The sequence below is a fragment of the Lupinus angustifolius genome, chromosome LG06, assembly GCF_001865875.1.
Source record: "Lupinus angustifolius cultivar Tanjil chromosome LG06, LupAngTanjil_v1.0, whole genome shotgun sequence".
NCBI lineage: Eukaryota > Viridiplantae > Streptophyta > Magnoliopsida > Fabales > Fabaceae > Lupinus > Lupinus angustifolius.
This window is the reverse complement of record NC_032014.1, coordinates 24269008-24292620: the sequence shown is the minus strand read 5'-3', so window position 1 is coordinate 24292620 and position 23613 is coordinate 24269008. Positions and strand designations below refer to the sequence as shown.

The window sequence follows — 23613 nt, the reverse complement described above, 5'->3', positions numbered from 1 at the left end:
TATATATATATTTACACTATCAAAATATTGCAGATTAGTACTTACACTCCTCCATTCTTCCTTTGGTTTCTTACTTACAAACACATTCTTACCACTATAATGTCGCCCCTACATGTATGATGTAGGAATAGAAATCATTTATATCAAAATTATTATGTCTTTCAGTATCAAATCAATCAAGTATTGCCATCAGTAATAAAGTTAATTTTTTAAAATTAATTTAATTTTTATTTAATACATATTTGTTAAGTTCTTATTAGTTATATGGAGTTGGGTATTAGTAAATGATAGAGAAGATCCAAATTTATGATGGAATAGATAGGAGAGACTCAAAAAGTGATGTTTTTTAAAACCCACTTGGAAAACACTGCTTATAAGTGACCAATTTTTTTATTTTAAATATCACTCTTTTTTTAATATTTGATTATATTTAGTTTAAAATATAAAAGTGTAGCAATATATTGTGTAGCTCAAAGAAAAATAAAAATGATATATACTATTGGGAGAAAAATAATTAATATTTTTATTTTATTGGGTAAATGTAAAAAAATATAAAATAATAAGTCGGAACTCAAATGAATAAGAATTGTGTTTGTTGTTTGGTTGCTGCTACTCCTTTTGCAAGTCCACCTGACCACCTAGTAGATTCATACAAGTCTTTAGGCCTCACATTTTTGTAATGATATATTCTTTAGTACTTGAGAATTTAATACTAAAATGTGATTTAAAAATGCGTTTGATGATTTATAATTAATTTTTATTTAAAATTAATTTTGAATCTCCGGTGATAATTTTTTTCAAGAATATATGTTATGTAGTCGATGATAGAATACCTGAAATGTATGCTTTCCACATGGTAGTGATTTCAAAAAATGAAAGTGACTTAATGGTACAAATCAGGCAGCAATGCAGTGAGTCTCCCAAATTAATTATTCTTTCACATTTTACTGTAGAATATCTTGTGTTTGATGCTTATGTGTGGCATACGAATTTTTTGGGTGGTCTCTCTCGATTGGATCTGGATCCACAGTACATCAATTTTCATTACATGGTTGTTATTATCAACGCTATTTAATTTTTAATGTTAACTCATATTATCGTATTAATTATTATTATCAAAGTTCAAAGATACCATATAAAATGTGGTAAAATTGTTGAATGTTTACATACGTGTAAATGTCAAGTGAAATTGAAGAGTCAAATAATCTTCATTTATTTGATAATGCAATGGGCGTGGGCGGGTGCTGTAGTGCTTTCCCGTGCCAAAACCCACAATATTTACGGGTACCTGTGCGGGTAGCGAGTATTTGTGAGTACCCAACGGATTTTTAAGTTTAATTATATATTTATATAATTTTTAATAATCAACATGTAAAAATAATTGTTACATAAATAATATGATATTTATATATAAATTTATGATCATACTCAAATATGTATAATTTATTATAAAATAATAGTATATGATAAACAATCTTAAAATAATAATAAATATATATAAAAATTTAACTTAAAACTAATTATATAAATTTGCGGATACATGTGAGGTGGGTATCACAAAACATGCTTCTCCTATAGACTATTATTGTAGGTACTAGATATTGAGTTTTTTTTGGCATTCCTATTTACATAATCTTCATTTATTTGATAATGAATTAGCTCATCAGAAAAAGATGGATGCATCAACTATTGTTGATTTTTATATATTGTTATTGTATTATTCTTCATTCATATTTGGTCATCATTAATTCATCGAAAAAATAATCTAAATTAATATTGGATTTGTAGTGACTATGTATACATTAATGTTGTGAACTCCGAGCCGAACATCAAACCGGAAGATGTCTCGTATTAAGTTTAACAGATTAAACCTTCCAGTTGGACCGAATGATTTCATATATAATTTATCATTTTTATCTATACATACATAGTTATATATAAAATACAAAATTTATATAATTAATAATTATGTATAATTATATTAAAATAACACATTTCATTTTTTTTGTACCGGATTAAAACAAAACATTAGAATAATGTTCTATATTTTTTAAAAGTTTAAGTAAACCGTTGGATTACTTCCCGTGTTATTCCAGTTCAACTGAGTTTAACATGGTCGAACCAGAATTTCTTCAGTTCAAAGTGGTTCAACCCCTCATTTAGTTAAGACTACAAACTAGAATTATTTTCAAGTCCGGTCAATAGTCGAACTGATCCGACTGCCTTATGTCATGTGTGCTAAATATTGAGTAATAAAGAAAATGAGAGCAATGAAAGGCCCTTGTGAAGCTGAGGGAAAGCTTTCTCCTTTTATTTACAAACAGAATTAATCCTTAGAAAGTTAGTGTCACTTTCATACCTGTTTTTTTTAGCTCACTACCGTCATGATGTTTTTATCATCATTAATGTAAACCTTAGACGATTATCACATTACTAATATACATCTTTACACTAGCAATATGTAAATATTACATTTGATAGTCCATTAGATCGTGACTTCAAATATAGTGATGTATACCTTTACAAGCACAGGGTAAAGTTTACATTAATGATGATAAAAAAATCATGACGGTAGTGAGCCAAAAAAAACAGGTATGAAAGTGACACTAACTTTCTAAGGATTAATTCTGTTTGTAAATAAAAGGAGAAAGCTTTCCCTCAGCTTCACAAGGGCCTTTCATTGCTCTCATTTTCTTTATCACTCAATATTTAACACAAATGACATAATTTTTTATATTAAAACATATGATATATGTCCCCATCAATATACAGTGTTCGTGCTAAAAACATTTATGGACTGCTCTTGACAAATTGGTGGTCCAGTCGAACATTAAATGCATTCGGTGGCTTATCTAAGAACAATCACGGTGTTCTTGTTTTTCCCTTGCTCCAGAACCAAAATTTACATTACTCTTCAGATCCACCTTCATAGGGTTTAACTTTTACCCAGATACTTGTTGTTGTGAATGGATTCCGCAGGCTATTTTGGAAGTTAGCTCAAATAAATAAACCACCAAGTACATGTTATGTCTTACTTCTAGAAATTTATATCTGGACACTCATACTTCATGCAGCACCTTAATAAAGTGAGGACAGATAAAATCATATTATATAATTTTCTCATTTACACTACGTCACTGATGGAATTGACTATAATGCGTAATATATATTGAGTTCATCGTAAAGAGAATGTTATAAAATTATTGTAAAAAATAAAGTTCCAAATACTCAAATGAACTACGTACCCTACCGAGTACCAAGTAAACGTACCTGTAATGCGTGCAAAGTGAACGTCATCATACAGGTAATGCTTGCCAAGTAAACAAGATCCTCTCCCGTACTAACATACAGTGGAATATAAGGTTCAGATTAATGTGTTGTTTTAAAAATATATCTTAATAAAACTTAATTTAAAATCTGAACTATTTAAATTTCTTAAGTGCCATGTATTATCATATCTTCAAGTACTGGACTCGAGAATCCAGATTCGTGAACAACATACGAGTAACGCGTGCCAAGTAATTACATAGATTTGTACTAGATCTTGTCTCATATGTTGTCTCGAGCCAATGAAAACATGCTATATCAATTAAAAAATTTAAACTTCATTATTATCCATGTTTTTGTTTGATTATTATTAGCACGAGACAACTTACATGATATGATCTATGGTAACAGATCTATGTTCACCACAAAATGGTTGAAGTAATGGAGATTAATGCTAAAGAGATACAAATGTCTATAGGGCATAGCAAATCCATAAAATAGTTAAACTTAATTAGGGTGATTTTGGTGTCCACTAATTTAATTGATGGTTATTATTAAGGAACCAACAAACCATATTCACAAAATTCGCTCATGCCTATGTCCGAGAAATTAGTTCGTGAGAACCGATTTGTAGTTGTTTTACGTTCCGAAATGTGGTATGTGACGAACCAGTATGATAAGAAAACAGAGAAGAGAGAAAAAGGAGGCGACTAACAGAGAAGATAGCAAAAGGAGGTGGCTACTAGTGAAGAAAGAAAACCTTAATTTAAGATGAGCCTTTTAATAGATTTGAGTTTTATTTAAGTTGTTAGAAATATATGAATTTTTATTATTTTTTTGCTACATTGGAATATTATCATTAAAAAATATTGAATACTTATTATTTTTAATGTATTTAGTTTAACCTATTTAATTATTTAATTATTAATAAAAAGAAGTTGAACATGGAGAGAACAGCGTATTATGTTATAATGCAACAAACGCATTGAACATGGAGGTGCACAAACACGTTTAACATTACAACACAATTCATATAAGCATTTTCACACAATAACCAATTCAAAATGACAATTTATTTTCCTAGACTCAACAATGATACAAATAAACACTAACCCAAAATTCATAACAGAACAATGAAGTATGGAAAAAGCAACACCAGTGGAACTAGAACAGGTACAAGGGTTGAAGCAGAGCCTTGGCCTTCACCATAGGGCACATAAGTATAAGGATTCGGAGGTGCATAAATGTAAGGTGCTGGAGGGGTGCAGCACTGAACACCTGCTGCACCAGGAGGGCACTTGTTATGGCCTTTATCTTGTGGTGGCGGCGGTGGCGGTGGCGGTGGTGCTTGATATATAGAGTAACCAAAAGGTGGTGGTGGGTTTTGAACAGAGGGAGATTCAGGAATTGTTGGTGAAGATTGTTGACATGGGTATTCACATTTTGAGCAGTTAAAACATGTTGTTGGAGAAACATCACCAAAAGCTTCAAGAGGAAAATTTGATAGTGATAACCAAAGTGCTATAGCTACAACAAGAAGAAATTTAGTTGGAAGCATTTTCTCTTCTTTTTTATTACTTTTTTTCTTTCAGAGTAGGGAAAACTTTAGAAGAAGAATGAATGGAGAGGGTAAAATATGTGAATTTCAAATTATGACATGATAGAGTTTTATAGATACTATGTTCAGATTTTTAACTAGATGCTGTTAAATAAGAATGTGTTGGATCTTTCACACCTTCTTGTCACTGATACCAGATATGGTGCCGCATGGCAGAACATTTGTCATGATAATATTGAAGCAATAAACAAAACTCAAACTAGTTTGCATGACTCCATATGCTGACAAATTGTTAAAAAAGTTTCAAAGTTGCACTCTTACTTCCGCTTTATAGTTTTATAGTTCTTACATAGTAGTTTTAACATCTGGAATTTGGTGCAAGGACTACAAATAACTAGATGGTTGAAGAAGGGAGAAGTCAATCTCCAAGCGGGGAATGGAACAAGTGTTTCAACCAAGGATATGAATAGTCTCATTAATAATGTCGACTGTCAATGTACTAGTCTTGGAAAATTGTTAATATGTTCCTAATTTCGTTTCAAACATCATTTCAATTTCGATATTGGATACTTGTGATTATCGATTTGTTTTTAATAAAGGTGTTTGCTTGATTTATAATAATGACATCTTTTATGCGAATGGTATGTCCAACACAACATTTATGTCTTACCTCAAGTGTGTTTTAACTCGATTATGCATGTTTATAGTCTTAAAAGAGAAAGAAATAATCAAGTAAACAAAACATATCTTTGTCATTGTAGACTCGGTCATATTGGTGAGAAAAGAATTAGCAAGTTGCACAAGGAAAGTTACCTTGACAATTATAGTTATGAATCATAAATGACTCGTGAATCTTGTCTCAAAGGCAAAATGACCAAATATCCATTTATTGGAAATGGAGAAAGAGCCTCTGAATTGTTGGGACTAATTCATACTGATGTTTGTGGGCCCTTGAGAATTCCAACCATAGGAGGATATTCTTATTTTATTACATTCATTGGTGATGTTTCACGATATGGTTTTTTATATCTCATGAAACATAAATATGAATCATTTGAAATGGAAAAGCAAACTGGTAAAAGTATTAAGGTGCTAAGATCTGATAGAGGACAAGAATATCTTAATGCTGATTTTCTTGATTATTTGAAAGAAAATGAAATTCTCTCACAATGGACACCTCTAAGTACACCACAACATAATGGTGTATCTGAAAGAAGGAATCGAACCTTATTAGATATGGTAAGATCCATGATTGGGTTCATTGATCTTCCAATAAGCTTATGGGGATATGCTTTGGATGCGACAAATTACTTGTTAAATAAAGTTCCCACAAAATTTGTCTCTATAAGGCCATATGAGATATGGAAAAGACACAAACCAAGCCATAATCACATTAAAGTTTGGGGATGCCCAACCTACGTTAGGAGATTACAAATGGATAAACTTGAAGCAAAGTCTAACAAGTTTAGATTCACCGGGTATCATAAGAAAATAATGAGATATTATTTCTACCACCCTTATGATCATAAATGTGTTTGTGGCAATAGGGAGAACTTTTATAGAAAAGGAATTTCCTACGGAAGCAATTGATGGTAAAGATATAGTGCTTTATGAAGATCAACAAACCAATGAAACATCTAATGCTCAAGAACATAATATGGAACTTGAGCAACCTTGCTTAGATGTTTTAAGTTCAACATAAATGTTACCATTTTCAACTATTGCGGTTTAAAACTGGTTGTAGTTCATGAATAGGTTATTGAACTAGTTCAGGAATAGGTTATTGAACCAGTTCAGGAACAGATGGAACAACTAATGAATCCAGAATAAAGAAATTCAGATGCACAAGTGCCTCTTAGAAGATCTACGAGATCACATCATGCACTAGAGATATTAAACTTAATGGTGCTAGATGCAATAGTAAGTGGGGATTATCATATTGATGATGACCCCAAATGTTATGTAGAGGCCATGCGAAGCTTGGACCATGAGAAGTGGCAAGAAGCCATGGAATCTGAAATGGAATCAATGAAGACCAACAAAGTATGGACTTCTGTTGATGCTTCAAAGGACATAAAACCAATTGGTTGTAAATGAGTTTACAAGAAAAAGATTGGAGCAGATGGAAAGGTTGAGACTTATAAATATCGCCTTGTTGCCAAGGGATATCGTCAAAAGGAAGGAATAGATTATGACAAAACTTATTCTCTTGTGGCAATGATCAAATCAATTCAGATTCTACTTGCTATAGCAGCATACCATTGTTATGAAATATGGCAGATGGGTGTGAAGACAACTTTTATTAATGGAAAGTTGAAAAAAAAAAGAGGATGTGTACATGACACAACCTGAAGGTTTCACACCTATGTCTGATCATAATAAGGTTTGCAAACTACAACAGTCCATTTATGGATTAAAGCAAGCTTTTAGAAGTCGAAATATTCACTTTAACAACACAATCAAAATGTTTGGTTTTGTTAGATGTGAAGGAGAACCTTGTGTTTACAAAAAGGTTAGTGGGAGCATGATCATCTTCCTATTGCTATATGTCCATGACATATTGCTCATAGGTAATGATATTCCAGCATCGCAATCTACAAAGATTTGGCTATCAAAACAGTTCTACATGAAGGATTTGGGAGAAGCAACTTCTATTATAAGAATACAGATCTATAGAGATAGATCTAGAAGACTACTTGGACTCTCTCAATCTTTGTACATCGATACCATCGTGAAGAGGTATAACATGGACAACTCCAAAAGAGGTTACTTATCAATAGGATCTGGAGTTACTCTCTGTAGGCAGGATTGTCCTAAGATTGCTGAACAAAGAGAACGCATGAATAGGGTACCATATGTGAGTGTAGTGGGAGCTATCATGTACACCATGACTTGTACCCGACCCAATATCGCCTATGCAGTGGGTGTAACTAGTCAATATCAAGCAGATCCAAGTGAGGAACATTGGAAAGTGGTTAAGACCATTCTTAAGTACTTAAGAAGGACTAAAGACCAATTCCTCATATATGGAGATTATGTACTCAAGTTAAAGGGTTATGCCGATGCGAGATTTCAATTAGATAAGGATGATGACAAATTAGTTTCTAGTTATGTCTTCACCTTGAATAGAGGCGCAATAAGTTGGAAAAGTTCCGAACAAGATACAGTAGTTGATTCAACTACTGAAGCAAAGTATATAGCAGTAAGCGAAGCTACTACAGAAGCAGTTTGGATGAAGAAATTCATAGTTGAAATTTGTGTAGTTCCTTCAATGGAAGAACCCGTTACGTTATTGTGTGACAATAATGGAGCCATTGCTCAAGGACATGAGCCTAGATCACACCAAAAGAAAAAACATGTCTTGCAAAAATATGATCTGATTAGATAAATCATTGGACATGGAGATATTAAGCTACAAAAGATAGTTGGCAAGGAGAATCTTACAGACTCATTCACAAAGGCACTTGGCATAAAAGAGTTTGATAAGCACAAGTGAGAGCTGGGAATGAGGTACATGACTGATTGGCTCTAGTGCAAGTGAGAAATTGTTAGGATATAAGGTATGCCCAAGAACCAATCTATCATGTTTATAATAATAAAGTTGTATTTATTATTATCTCATTATCATATTCATTGTTTGTCAAAATAATTAATATGAAAGGTTCGTGATTAAAAATAGAGACTTATTATTATAATAGAGATTATAATAATGAGAAATAAATCTTTTATAATTTTAATCTAAATTGTTCTTGATCATAACAATATTGAGCTTAAGACACTATTAATTCTGATAGATCAATATATGTGTAGTGATCTTTATTACATAAAAATTAATAGATCTCATTTATTAAAATACACATATAAATGGTGCATATAGAGATATGACCATTGAAATGACTTAAAGGAGAATTACTGATGGTTAATATATTACATTTGAATTGTCAATAAGATATTCTTATGAAGAATATATATTTTCCTTAAACTTTAGATTATCATAGTAATTAACAAGTTATTTATTATATTTTGATATCAGACAACTAATGCCTTATCATGTTAGCTGAATGATTATTGGGTATAATTAAATCCTTGTAGAATTAATGAGTAATCAAGAAAGAATCCATCAACTCATGGTAATGAGTTTGAGCTCTATAGAAATAAAGACATTGGCCGAGGGAAATTGAATGAATGAAGAAATGAGTTTCTTAAGTCATTCATTACGAGTTAACTTATTAGAATTTGACAATTATACTATATTATAGAGTTAACATAGAGCTTAAAGATGGAAGAAAATATTATAGTATTCTTCTAATGGTTCTAAAGTTAAAGATATTACTTCATTTCTATCAGGTCGTTAATGAGTGTTGCTAGATGTCAACCTTGATTAGTAAATTAATGAGTTAATTTATTACCAGTTTAGTAATGGACCTATTGGGTCACACACTAATGAGTATTCTGATTTTTGTTGGACGAGAAAATATTGTTGATTAAATTAAATATTTTAATTTTGTATATTTTCTTAAGTGTAATATTATTGTATTTTTGCTAGCACAAAAAATACAAATAATATCATTGAGTCATCTATAATATAATTAAGTAAGACTTAATTAATACATTTCAATGGTTTGTTTAAATTAATCTTATTAGTTTTGATTTAAACATTTGAAAACAAAAAATAAATAAATAAAGATAAACCCAAGTGCAAGTGATGCAAGTTATGGGGGTGATTGCTGAATGATAGCAACTGAAAGATTGAAGTGGTCTTTTGTTTTATCTTATATAATAACAAAAGAATAGCCAACATATATACTTGATATATAGAAGCAAAAATTCAATCTTTTTTCTTTGTTTTGGTTTGAAACATTAGTATATCAATTTTGTTGACTTTTTGGTTCCACGGATCAAGTGTTGATACAACAAAGATCAGTCTCGGTGTGGATACATGTTTAGGACCTTCATACTTTTGAAGAAGAAAATTTTCTGAAACCATCATAGTCGCCTGAGGTATTTTATATAAATTTTTTTTGCATCATTGTTACCTGTTATGCATATTTTAACACAAATAGGTCTATATTTTTCCATTGTGCATGTTAGGAATACGCATGTTAACCTTTAGAATGTTATCAATGATAATACTTTTTTCCTGATGAAATCAATGATAATACTTTACAACACCTTATGTTGTCTAACAATAAAAACTTGAAGGTATGATTATTATCTAACTAAATTAATTTTTTATCAAAGCATTTTCAAGTGTAATAAAAACAAAAGCATTATAAAATTTCCAATTATGTAACCAAATCATTGAAGGTAAAATGACTTAGCTACCGGTGTCCAATCACAAAGCGCATGATAATACCCTTCTCTTCTTTTAGTTTCTTTATTTTATAATCTATTTGCATTGTTATCAAAAGAATCAACATCTCAAACCAAACCAAGAAGTAAACATAATGAAATAATATAATAGTAGAAGAATTAAATTATGAACCGTGTGGCTGCTATATGCAGTATTAATACATACCACCATCATATATTTTCTCTTATAAGATGATTCAGTCATAGTTATATCTTCTACAATAGGAAAGTCATTTTGTATAGACTCATGAGCTACCCTTGAAACAACCAATTTCATCTCTAAATTTGAAATTGTCTTGTCTAAAGTTCTACAATCAATACATTATCCTAAAGTTTTACATGCAAAATAGCAAAAATAATTAGAGTAAAAAATGAATAGCGTAAAACATACTCCATGGAACTGACTCTTGAAAGCTTCCTTATAGATGTCTTTTTTGAGAAATATGACAATTAAGCAACTTTGAGTTGAATATTGTAAACATTTCTAGGCACTGGAAAATCCAAGTCAGTGTCTAACAAATGAATGACACTTGGTTGAAGTAACAAACAAATTGTTATAAAAAAATTCAACTGAAATTAAAAAGGATTAGATCACCTTCCGAACAACTTCAGAAGAGTGAAAAACAATTTAGCTGTAAAAGAATATGGATAAACAACAACAGAAGAACTTTGGCGTTAAAGCCTTCATCAGCGCGGAAAATTTCACTACAAATTCTGATGTAGGTGTTAAAACTTGAAAAGCTGCTACTGGCTTAGTCAAGTATCATTTTCTATGATTTGAGATTTCATCATATGAAAATTGATGTCAGTTCTAGAGGAATAAACTATAAAGGTTGCACTATACACTGATTTGACATAGAGAAAACACATTGTTCTTTTATTCTTCTATTCATCCATACTACAATAAATAAATTGTATTAATGCAATCATAAAAATTAGAAATTAATCATGATAAAGATAGACAAAAAAATAGACAATAATTCTGAAGTCCAACCATTTCCAGAAACGCCAAATCTCGAAACACAATGCTCAAAATATACAATCTCCTTATCATATTGTGATCTAGAGCCATATTCCCTAAGATGCTAACAATCTAATATAAGGTTTCAAAATGAAATCAAAGTGTTAGCACCCAACAGTGTAGAGATACTCAAACAAAGACTTCTCCATTTAATCACAATCTTATTTCAGGATCTTATTTAACATAAGAAATATTAAACACATATAAAACTTAAACCACAATCATTCAGACATTTCATCAAACACTTTAGGATCATTAACATAAAAATGACAAAATGTGAAAAATACCTTGGGGCAGTATTTGCCATAGTTGGAGCAGCAAATGAATTTGAGTGGAAGACATTTTCTTAAAAAAAAAAACATTTCCAAGTGAGACAAAATGATAGAGTCATACACAATGAACATACCATAGGAAATAAAAATGCAAATTTTTTCTTCAAAAAAATAAAATAATTGTTGACACAAAATGAACATGCAAATACTCTTATGGTACAAAGTGGTGAGGGGAATGAGTAAAAATTGTTTCCTTACTCATACCTCTTACCTTACAATAAGTTCAGTAGTTTGAGCACAATTATTTTTTGGAGAAATAATAGAGATAAGTTTGATCTGTTTGAGATGAAGAAAAATAAAGAAATGAGTAGAGATGAATTTCAATAGCAACATAGAAGAGAGAGATGAGTTTGATTAGTGGAGAGATGTGGTGGGAGAAACAAAATAAAATTTCTCTAATAAAGAGAGAGATGAATTTGATTAATGGAGAGATACGATGAGGGAAACAAAATACAATTTCTTAATGTACATATGTGAACCATATAATATTTATGATTTCAAATTTTAAACCACGTTTGACATCTTCAAAAATGACACAATTAACCCTTTCAATATATAAGTATTAATAAGTGAGGATGTCTATTCTGGTAATAACATTAGCCGCTTGTCTAATGAAGAGAGAAAGATGAGTTTGATTAGTGGAGAGATATGGTGAGGGAAACAAAACAATTTTTTCTAATGTACATGTGTGAACCATATAATGTCCGAGATTTCAAATTTTAAAACCACTTTTGAGGTCTTCAAAATGACACAATCAACCTTTGCAATATACAGGTATCAACAAGTGAGGATGTCTATTCTGGTAATAACATTAGCCCCTTCTATTCTTATGAAGATAGTAGAATTCTAGGTGAGACAAAATGACAGAGTCATACACAATGAACATACCTTAGAAAATGATGGGTGGACATCTGCTGTCCCAAAACAGTGTACCACTCCATGTGTCACTACTTGTAATTGGTCAGAAAAATAATTAATTATTAAAATTTTAATTTAAATATATTTTTTCAACCAATCACAAGTAGTGGCATATGGAATGACACACTCTGTGAGACAACAGATGTGCTCCCGAAAATGATAATGCACACTTTTTTTCCAAAAAATAAAATTACAGTTGACACAGAATGAACATGCAAAGACCCTTATGGTACAAAAATGGTGAGGGGAAATGAGTAAAAATTGTTTCCTTATTCATACCTCCTAGTCTCCTACCTTATAATAAGTTTAATAGTTTGAGCACAATTATTTTTTGGAGAAAGAAGAGAGACGTGTTTGAGATGAAGAAAGAAAAAAGAAATGAGTAGAGATGAATTTCAATAGTAGCCTAAAAGAGAGAGATGAGTTTGATTAGTGGAGAGATGTGGTGAGGGAAATAAAATAAAATTTCTTTAATGAAGAAAGATATGAGTTTAATTAGTGGAGAGATGTGGTGACGAAAACAAAATAAAATTTCTCTAATGTACATGTGTGAACCATATAATGTTTAGGATTTCAAAATTTAAACCACTTTTGAGGTCTTCAAAATGACATAATTAACCCTTTCCATATAAGATATCAATAAGTGAGGATGTCTATTATGATATTAACATTAACCCTTTCTATTCTTATGAAGATAGTAGATAAGGTTATAATAGAATTTCTAAGAAAACTTGAACTTCAAAACAAACCATATAGGGGTGCAAATTAGGTAAGAACATATTACAAATACAATGCCTCCTGTAATTAATTTATAAGACTCATGTAGCTTTATTTCCCATTATTATATCATATCACATCTTTGAAATGTGAAAGGTGACAAGATATTGATAAATAAAGGTCCAATTTTCCAATCTTAACTTCATGGAGAAGACATGTAGGCTAGAACCATGTAAAATTTTCTTCACACCTGAATCCTAGTACTTCCACAAATTCAGTGTCAACCTGAAAAAGTAAAAAGACAAACGAATGTGAAAGATGTTCCAATCAATACAATAATACTTGCATTCTACAATACTGGATTGGAACACTGTACTCATGGCTACTAAGATACTTACTCCTGTCTCTTCTTTCACTTCTCTAATAGCTTCTATGAAAAGCTCCTCACCCACCGAGCAGAAAACCATCTTTTATGTTTCTCTGAGACCCTAAATTAACTTTGTACACTAGTGAAGTATATTTCTTTTAGAGACAGTTTTTGACAAGGGGGAAAGAGGAATTGTGTTTTTGTCAGGGTTTGAACTATGAACCTAAATGCTGATACTTTATGTCCCACAACTTTATCAATTGAACTATAAACCTAAATGCTCATATTTAGATTTATGGAGCATTATCTTATCTAGGATATAGTTAGCTTTGTTTATCTAGTTAGTTATTATTTGGATCATTTATAACGAACTTTAACTATATAATAAATTATTTAGACTAATTCATATTGGAGTTTGACCAATTGTTTCCATTCATAAACATTCTACAGAATCTACCTCTTTTTTCCTGGAATACAAGCACCTAGAGAGGGATCAAAGAAATAAAGAAAGGATACCAGCAAGAAACAAGGTTGATCATTTATATTAGTACATGTAGATCTATACAACCACTCTTTGATAGCAGCAACTCCTACATGGTGTGAAGCATTTGGAGGGATTGTGCATGCTGTTTTAGGAATCCAGTAAACTAGCATTAGATAGCTTGGCTGTGGACCAGAAACCCTCCTGCTAGCTACGAAACACAGCATATTTATGACAAAATAATTATCACAAACAATGTTAAAAGTATCAAAGTCCCACTTTGATAAATATGAGCTAAAGTTCCATTTATAATCATGCAAGGGTGGTCCTCCATACATGAGCTACAATTTAGGACATAGTTATGTGGTGTGCATTACAAGTTTCTGTGTGTGGTACTAGATTCTATATTGTTCATTAGTTTTTATGTTATTATTATAAAACTTAAGAACCTGATACATGTTATAAAATTATAGGCTAAACAATGGAACCATATAACTATGCTTTAGGTTGAATTTTGGATTAATTAATTTATAATGTTTGGTCATTGCAAATGTTTTACACTCTAAAAGATAACGACCAGTTTGGTTTTATGTAGTTACATACCTTCCCCCTCTTTTGTACAAGCCTTACAACAAAATTATGAGAGAAACTATGTCAAAATTACCTTAACTGCAGTTTCAACAAGATTTACAAACTCGATAGATAACTTGATCAACACACCATCTTTTCCCAGTAATGAATACTAAATAAAGTTAATAAAGCCATAAAGTTGTAGACGTCAGAGTTTCTCATTTTTATTGTATGGCTGAAACAATTTTCCGCAAGAAAATTAAAATATGCAATAATGCTAAAAAAGATGTACGTTTATCCAGGTAAAGGTTTGATTTCAATAGAATAGAATACATGGTGCCCAATTAATTTGTCATTGTATTGAAAATTAGAAATATAAAGTGAAGTCACAAAAATCCATAATATGCATGTAGCATTAAAGAAGGATTTTGTAGGAAATAATTTAAAGCATATTTATTGGTTTTCAAGATAAAAGAATTGATTCAGAATTACTCTTGACATGTGCTCAGTTATCAACTGAAGTCAGAGAGCATTCCTTCCTACTCCAAATTTTGATGATAATAGCTCTGCCCAATTATAACCTGACCCAAATTATAGCCTGGTCCGAAATTTAGAGTTTGAGACTGCCGAAGCGCCCACATTTGTTAGACTTATGAGTTAGTTTCAGAAGAGTTTTTTATATTATTATTATATCATACAATATTTATATATAAATTATGATTGAACTTCCATTTTCTCGAAATAATAATAATTTTTTTGCTATTAATGATTTCATTTATCAAATCACATATGCCTTATGTTCCATTTCACTCCAAAAAAACATGTTTTAGTTGGACAAGGGTGTCAGTTGTCAACCTGGAACCGGATGAAGTAAGACCATAAAGAACACTCACAGTCTTGAATGGTTAACTAGACAACCCAGAAAGATATATCGCCGATCGAACAGAAACAATAAAGCAACACAAGGGTCACTCATAACACCCTTCTGCTACGCCACCTGCACATGACTGTCATGCCGCCTAAACAGAGCATATATCTACCACAAATCGCATACTACCTACACGCTATTACACTTTCTGTCAGACGATAAGACATGCCTACAATATAGCTATACATCTTAGTACAGGCTTTAAGCCAACTATCCATAGAGTACATACTTACTAAAATTGTCTAACAAGGGGAAAGTAACATTTGCATATATGAAGTAGGCCCAATAAAGTCATTTGGTTGGCCAGACCAATAACATATACATGAGAATATTTCACTCACTTCTCCACTATAAATAGATGACTCCTACTTACTTTTTATCTCTAACTATTATTCTCTTACTCTTGCACTTTACACTGTCATATTGAACATCGAAGAACCTTTTCAAGTATCTACCTAGGCACTTCAAGGCGAATCTCATACAACACTAAAAAGCTCTGCATCAACCACCAAACATTCAAACCCCACCTTTTCAAAAGTAAAGAACACTCTCACAAGTATTATTATAACTCTATGACTCACGCTAGAAGGACACGATCTCTATCTCCACTTCTAGTTTTCAAAGAAAGATTAAGCCACCAGCTTTTCTAGTTCCATCACCAACAAAGTTGCACATCAAACAAATAATTCAAACCCCCTAATCCTTTAAGACTCTACAACTTAACTTCCTTCTATTTAATTTCCAAAAGGAGAAATACATCAGGAACTTCATTTCCAATGAGCTTGCTAAAAGCTCTAACTGAGACAAATTTACTCGTTGATGCAACTTGATTGAAATATTACAGTTTTGGTGCACATTTTAAATTATTTATCAAACTAGTGTACTTTTAAAAATTTGGTAATTAGATTGACGAGTTTCCTTTTTTTGCCTGCTCCACACATAACTCTGCATCTTCAGTGTAGAGTTGACTTTATAACCATATTTTATTAAACTCGTCTTTATACTAAACTCGTCTTTATACTAAACTCGTCAATGCAGTTGTAGATTTTAGTTGATTTTTTTGGGTTACATAAGAAATCGACAATGAAATTGGAGTTCTATGGTTTTTTTTATTTCCAACTCTAAAGTTATGTTCCCCGTGAGGTTAAGTGGATTATACAACTCGGATACCATCCACCCTAAATCTTCAAACCAAATAAACTCCAAAGTTCCTATCTTTAAAGCCTACACATGTATCCCTACTACAGTGTCCGTTTCCCATGCCTGCCAATGTTGATTTCTAATCCAAGTTTTCATCATTCCCATTCTTGCTGTTGGTGCAGCGGAAGCGATCGTTGTGCAACGTTGGCCACAAGCAATCAAATAATGTGCATAGAATAAATAGAAGAGAAGAAACAAGAGAATTTGTTAACGGGGTTCAGCCAATTGTGCCTACGTCCCCGGGAGCGCTGAACGACTACCAAGATATTATTAGAGAATAAGGATTACAAACCCTAACACACCCATGGGCCCACCTGCCCATGGGGTGTTTCTATTAGGTGCTTATATCTGGTGCACATTATAACATGGGACTTGAGTCCAATATAAAACATTGATATTCTACTATATTCTAATTCTAGGCAATGTGGGACTTCATATAATAACATATTTCAAACATCCCCAACAATCTCCACCTTGATTGAAATAGACGAATATCTCGCTCCTTAAGAGAAGAAACAAGAGAATTTGTTAACGAGGTTCAACCAATTGTGCCTACGTCCCCGGGACGCTGAGCGGCTACAAAGATATTATTAGAGAATAAGGATTACAAACCCTAGCACATCCATGGGACCTGAGTCCAATATATAACATTGGTTACTATACTCTATTCCAATACTAGACAATGTGGGGCTAATACAATAACATATTTCAAGCATTCTCAACAATCTCCATCTTGATTGAAATAGAAGAGTATATCGCTTCTTAGGAAATCTACAAAAGAATCTCCATCTTAGCAAATATATGATTTCACCTTGTTCAATGTCTAATTCTCTTTAACTGCTCCCCTACAGCATAGACCTTATGAGTATTCTTGACGATGTTATCAAGAGCCTAGCTATCCAAACTTGTAGTGCAGCTTCCCGTACCGCCATCAAATGGAACACGCCGCCTAGCCGCCTATTGTTAGGAAGTCTTTCGATATATTGGAACCTCTACACAAAATTTTACCAACAATCGTCCTCTTCAATACGCAGTCAAACTGAACCTTAGAGCTTCTTTGGAAAGCCTCAACCGCTACCACCATTGTCTACTTCGACAATCCTAGTTCAAAAGAACTATCATACTCCACCGTAAGGAGTATACCCACAACATATACCTTGCATCAATGCTAACTAATGTCTGTGTCACATCCTTGCATCCAAGCCAATGCCCATGTCACACCTTTGCATCTCTACCAATGCTCGTGTTACAACTTGCATCAAAGCTAATGCCTATGTCACACCCTACAGCAAAGTCAGCCATCACCCTTGTGCTTTTATTCATCTGCTAACAATTAATATCTATCACTATGACGTCTCACACACGCCATTACGATATTCTCTTTCTCATTTTCAATGAGAACATTCTCTCAACATCTAGAGAGATATTATCAACATCTAACTCAACACATTTGTCTCTATCTCCACCTTGATCCTAATCCAATACATGAACTTATGGGGTTCTGGATCAACACATACATCGCCCACACTACAGTTCTGCCATGTTTCCTTCTCCTTCAACTCATCTACTCTATATTTGCCATTACCGCTTGTCTAGCAATCACGCATTCACCCTCTTTAGCCATTATCTGACGTCTGGGTTAAGAGCCAACTACCAATTGGCTCTGATACCAATTTTTGGTGCAGTAGAAGCGATCATTGTGCAACGTGGGCCACAAGCAATCAAATAATGTGCATAGAATAAATAGAAGAGAAGAAAGAAGAGGATTTGTTAACGGGGTTCGGCCAATTGTGCCTACGTCCCCGGGAGCGCTGAGCGGCTACCAAGATATTATTAGAGAGTAAGGATTACAAACCCTAACACACCCATAGGCCCACCTGCCCATGGGGTGTTTCTATTAAGTGCTTATATCTGGTGCACATTATAACAAGGGACTTGAGTCCAATATATAACATTGATATTCTACTATATTCTAATTCTAGGCAATGTGAGACTTCATATAATAACATATTTCAAACATCCCCAACACTTGCCATACGCACAGGTGCAACAATGGGTTGCAGGCACATTGTTTCAACTTTCAAGCATTTTGGGTACTTTACAAGACAATAGTATCTTAAACTGTGGTCATGCTACAGTTGTATGACTGAGGCTTATAAAATTATTGTGGACTTGTTGATTATGCATACAATTGGAAAATATATGTTTAAGAGCAACTGCTAAAGGCAAGAATGAAGAATGACATCCGAGTTGTATAATCCACTTAACCTCAAAGGCAACATATAACTTTAGAATTGGAAATAAATAAAAAAACATAAAACTACATAGCATTGCTGATTTCTTGTGTAACCCCTAGAAAAAATTCAACTAAAATCTACAATTAAATTGGAAAAGATAAAAAAAAACCATAAAACTCCAATGGAATGCCCAATTTCAATAAAATATTAATAGGAAAGGAAAACTCTGATACAAATGCGGAGTTTAATAAAATATGGTTATAAAGGAAACTCTACACTAAAGATGCCGAGTTATGAGTGGAGCAGGCAAAAAATAGGAAACACGACAATAAAACTACCGAGATTTTAAAAAGTACACTAGTTTGATAAATAATTTAAAAGATGCACTAAGACTGTAATATTTCAGTCAAGGTGCACCAACCGTGTAAATATGCCCTCTAACTGCTCTTGGTCCCAAGCTAGTAGCAGATTCGGCTAACAAATCTCTTGGTTTTTGGAGGGGTTGTCCACCATCACAACATCCTCCTTGTCATACAAATTATTATCACGTTTCCGCTTTTGTTGGACATGGAGAGGTTGTGATTTCAGCTTGTCATTGGATCATGTTACGTAGTACATAGTTCAATATATTAACCATAATTGTCTTTCAATCACACACACTTTAGACGGACTTCATGTTGAAAGTACAAGTGTGAACTTCTGCATCATCAAGGATAATACTGTTCTTTAGTGTTAAGAGCGGATGGTCGGGAGCTAAGGATGGATGGTCGAGAGCTGAGGATGGATGGTCGGAGCTGAGGATGGATGGACAGAAGAGTATGTCCAGTGTTGTGCAGGGAAACATGTAACTTGGTCGGATGATCTTGAAGGCCCATCGAGGGAGGTACCTGAAAGATTTTCCAACGATCAAGACAGGAGAGCATTCTAGAGAGAGAAGGTGAACAAATAAGAAAGAAGTTAGAGCAATAAATGTAGCAATAAATGAGAGGATGATATATTGATTCTACTCTCTGTGTGGTCTCTTATATTTATAGGGCTTAGGAGATGCTGAGTTGGCATCTGGTCATTGGCCAGCAACTAACAGGTACAAGGGACGTACTCTGACTGTCCTTACTTGACCAGCAGATCTGTTCTTGTCGATTTGTCAGGGGTAGGTAGAATGTTCAAGCGGTATGACAGGTGGTTTGTGGTCTGACACTGATGGCGAGTAAGCGGTGCATTAAATGCTATGTCAAAGGTGCATTAAGTAGCATGTCTGAAGTGCATTAAATAGCGTGTCAGAGGCCTAATGTCGCGTCAGGAGCATTTATTGCATCTACCACGAGTAGATCCATCTGAGGCGGACGACGGGGACATGCTTAGTACTGCATGGGATGCTCGGGTAAAAGGGGGCAGTCTGAGGACGCCGAACTAATAGATTGTCAAGAGTTTGGAGGCTCGAGTAAGACCGGGTTGGAACAGTTGCCCCCAATCTATTAGGCTAATTAGTGGTGATCGGGCTAGCAGACTTTGGGGTTGACAATCTGGGGTCTGGCCGGGCTGGAATAGTTGCCCCCAGTCTATTAGGCCGGTTAGAGGTGACCGGGCTTGTAGGCTTTAGCCGGTCAGAGGTGGTCGGGTTAATAGACTTTGATCATTCTGATTTGGCGTAATGGAATATGGGTAGGTTCTTTAGGTAGATATAGGGGTAGGTCATGATGGCTAAGTGTTTTTATCGAACACGTGAGGGGATGCTTGGCATTTCATATGAAACTAGGACGATAGATCGACGTGTCTATTTATTTCAGTTCCGTTGCCTAGGTTTCTGTGTCACCGTTGGATTGTCCTTGAGTGATTTTGAACCGGTGGATGCAAATTTTGGGTTGGGCCCCCTAGGGAGGTCTGGGCTTGGGTTTCTCTCTATAAATAGGGGTTCCTCCCTTCATTCTTCTTCACTTTTGCTTTCTGAGAAATTGTCTCCTGCCGAGCATACGCATTGTTTGAATCTGATCTTCGATTTTCTTCCAGAATCTTCTACTACCTTTAACTCGGTAACTTTCTTTTTCTCTTTCACTTTTTTAATAACATTGTAGGCAGTTATGACATCGTTAGATGGGGATTCGAGCCCTGATGGGGTGGAGATCTTATCCGGACCTCCACCCATTTTTACTAGCACAACTCGTCGCCGCCGTCAACGAGGCCAACATGTTGATGCCCTGGTTAGTAGTCGTTCCTCTTGGAGGCGATCTATCCAGCTGTCCTTGCAGACCTTGATGCGCGACCGGAGGGAGAGTAGGGTCAGGCATGAGGCCGCCTTGATTGATCGGGCGGCTTTCTCAGAGAAGTAGCGTCCGGTCTTGGATAATATGTCCAGTTCGGATTCTGACACTTCTTCTGATGACAAGTCTATTAGGGGGTGAAATTTGTCTGATCGAGCCAATTAGTTTACCATCCTGGAGGATATGGTGGGTAGCGAGTGCCGCTATTTGTGGGTTGACGAAGGGTTAGGGGAACTCCGTCTTATTTCCCCCTAGACGTACGCTCGACGGTAGAGGTGCTGACACAGTCGGCTAATGACATCTAGTGGTATGCCCCTACTGCTCGGTAGCGGGTATGTCGGGACATCTTATTTGAGACTTAGAATAGATGGAGTTTTTATATGTACGAGTAGGTCTGCCGTCGGATAGGAGTGAAAGTCCCTTTTGATGGATGGTATACAGAAGTGTTGCAACACTTTCAAGTGGCACCCTTTCAGTTGCACCCCAACTCATGGGGCTTCATTCGGGCCTTCAAACTTTTATGTGAGGGCATGGAGCGACCTTGCACACTCCGATTATTCTTCTAGATGTTCCGGTGACGCATAGCTCTAACAAAGACGAGGCTCGAGCTAGGCGTCGTGGGTGGACGTCACTTTAATCTCGGAATGGGCGGGCTTTGTTCTCGCCCTTCGAGGGTTCTATGAAGAACAAGAAGGGCGACTATTTTTGGGTCGAGGCTCGGGGGACCCATCATACTTGGGCGTATGGTCCTAGCAACGTCCCCATCTTTCCCTTTTCTTGGAATGAGGGGATTCATCACAGGCCGACCAACTCCTTTGGTTTCTCCTATGATCAACTGGATGATTAGGAGAGGAGGACGGCGAATGAGATGCTAACCTGGGTTGAAGAGGGTCGTTCAATCCTTTGCTACAAACTGGTTTAGGGCGACCAAGTCTTCGAGGAGGCAATCGGTATACATTTGACTATCTATATCTTGCTTGTGTTTGTTGCTTTTTGTCTGAACTTTTTCATTTGTTTCTTTCAGCAGCGGCTATGGAGGATCAGGCAGACCGCAATATGCTTCTAAAGTGGGCAGCTGCTAAGAGGAAAGACGTAGAAAGCAGAAAACGTCTCTAGCTGAGTCTACCTACCCGGGCTGAGGGTCCTCCTTCTACTCCTCGAAGGGAAACCGCCCAAGCAAGTGAGTCGGATGAGGCCCCTGTGGACCAGCCAGTCCCCATCACGATGGTGCCTCCTGAATCTGCCTCTAGTCAATCGGTTGATCTTACTGAGGAGCTTGAGAGCCCTCCCGAGGCGGCCTTAGAGGAGGGTGCCCAGTCGGGGAAAAAGAGGTCAAGCAAGTCATATGGAAAGGGTAAATCCAGCTCCTTCGTCTTAAGACTACTTACAACATTCCTAGGATTGTTGAAGAGGGTTTGGTCAACCCGGGGTTGAAGGATGTCATGGACGGGGTACCCCTGGTGGATCTGCTGAGGAGGACCCGGGAGGTTGGGGTTATGGTGGCTTCCGTCGCCAAATACCTCGAAGGTGAGGGGGTGCTCGTCACCTGAGTCGGGGAGAACACTTTGGCCATTCTCTAGAAGCTTTATTCGGGCGAGCTTCATAAGTTGGAGGAGAAGCATGCTAAAGTGGTGAAGAATTTGGAGGCTCAAAACCTCTCGATTGCTGAGCAAATCTCTACTGTGTCCCTTCCGCCGAAGGATGCCCGAGAAGTGGAAATGTTGGCCAAGATAGACCTGGGTACCGCTAAACGGGAGGCGCTGGCTCTGGCTGATCTACTTCATAGGAGTGAAGACGAGAGGCTTCAACTTTGGGACAAGTTCAAGACGTTGGAGGCTGAGAATGCCCAGGTGCATAAGGAGCTGGAGGACCTCGAGGCTACCTACATGAAGGTGGAGGATGATGTTGATGGGGCGGTTAATGCTGGCTGGGATAATGCCTTTGCCCAGGCCGGCTTGGTTTATCCTGATGTTGATTGGTCTTAGACTAGGATAGATGCTCAGTTTACCCCCACGGGTGAGCTCGTTGTGGATGAAGATGAAGGCCCTGTTACTCTCCTAGTTCCGACAAGAGGTGGTAGAGGAAATTAGTTTTTAGTTATTTTTATTTTGTTCCTGCCCTTGTAATTTCTTGTTTTCAATGAAGACCTTGTGTCATTTTATCTACTGTGTTTACAATGAACACCTTTTGTCATTTTATCTACTGTGTTATTTTTTTTCTACACTTGTAATGTCTTGTTGACCGGAGTAATTAAATCAGCTAATTAAACAATCGAATAACTAATCAGCTAGATAATCAGTAAGATCTAGCTCACAACCTAACCGGTGTTGAAGTGAGGGTTGAACGAATATCATTATTAAGATATGGGACTTGAATGAGAATGAGGATGTTATATTAACTGGTGAAC

The 23613-nt window shown here is 35.0% G+C and overlaps 1 protein-coding gene across 1 annotated transcript; it reads right to left on the bottom strand.

The window, feature by feature from the left end:
* On the bottom strand, positions 4388 to 4825 carry LOC109350550 (extensin-2-like). The gene has a single exon (XM_019591777.1). It carries the CDS (start codon positions 4823 to 4825, stop codon positions 4388 to 4390), a length of 438 nt encoding a protein of 145 aa, XP_019447322.1.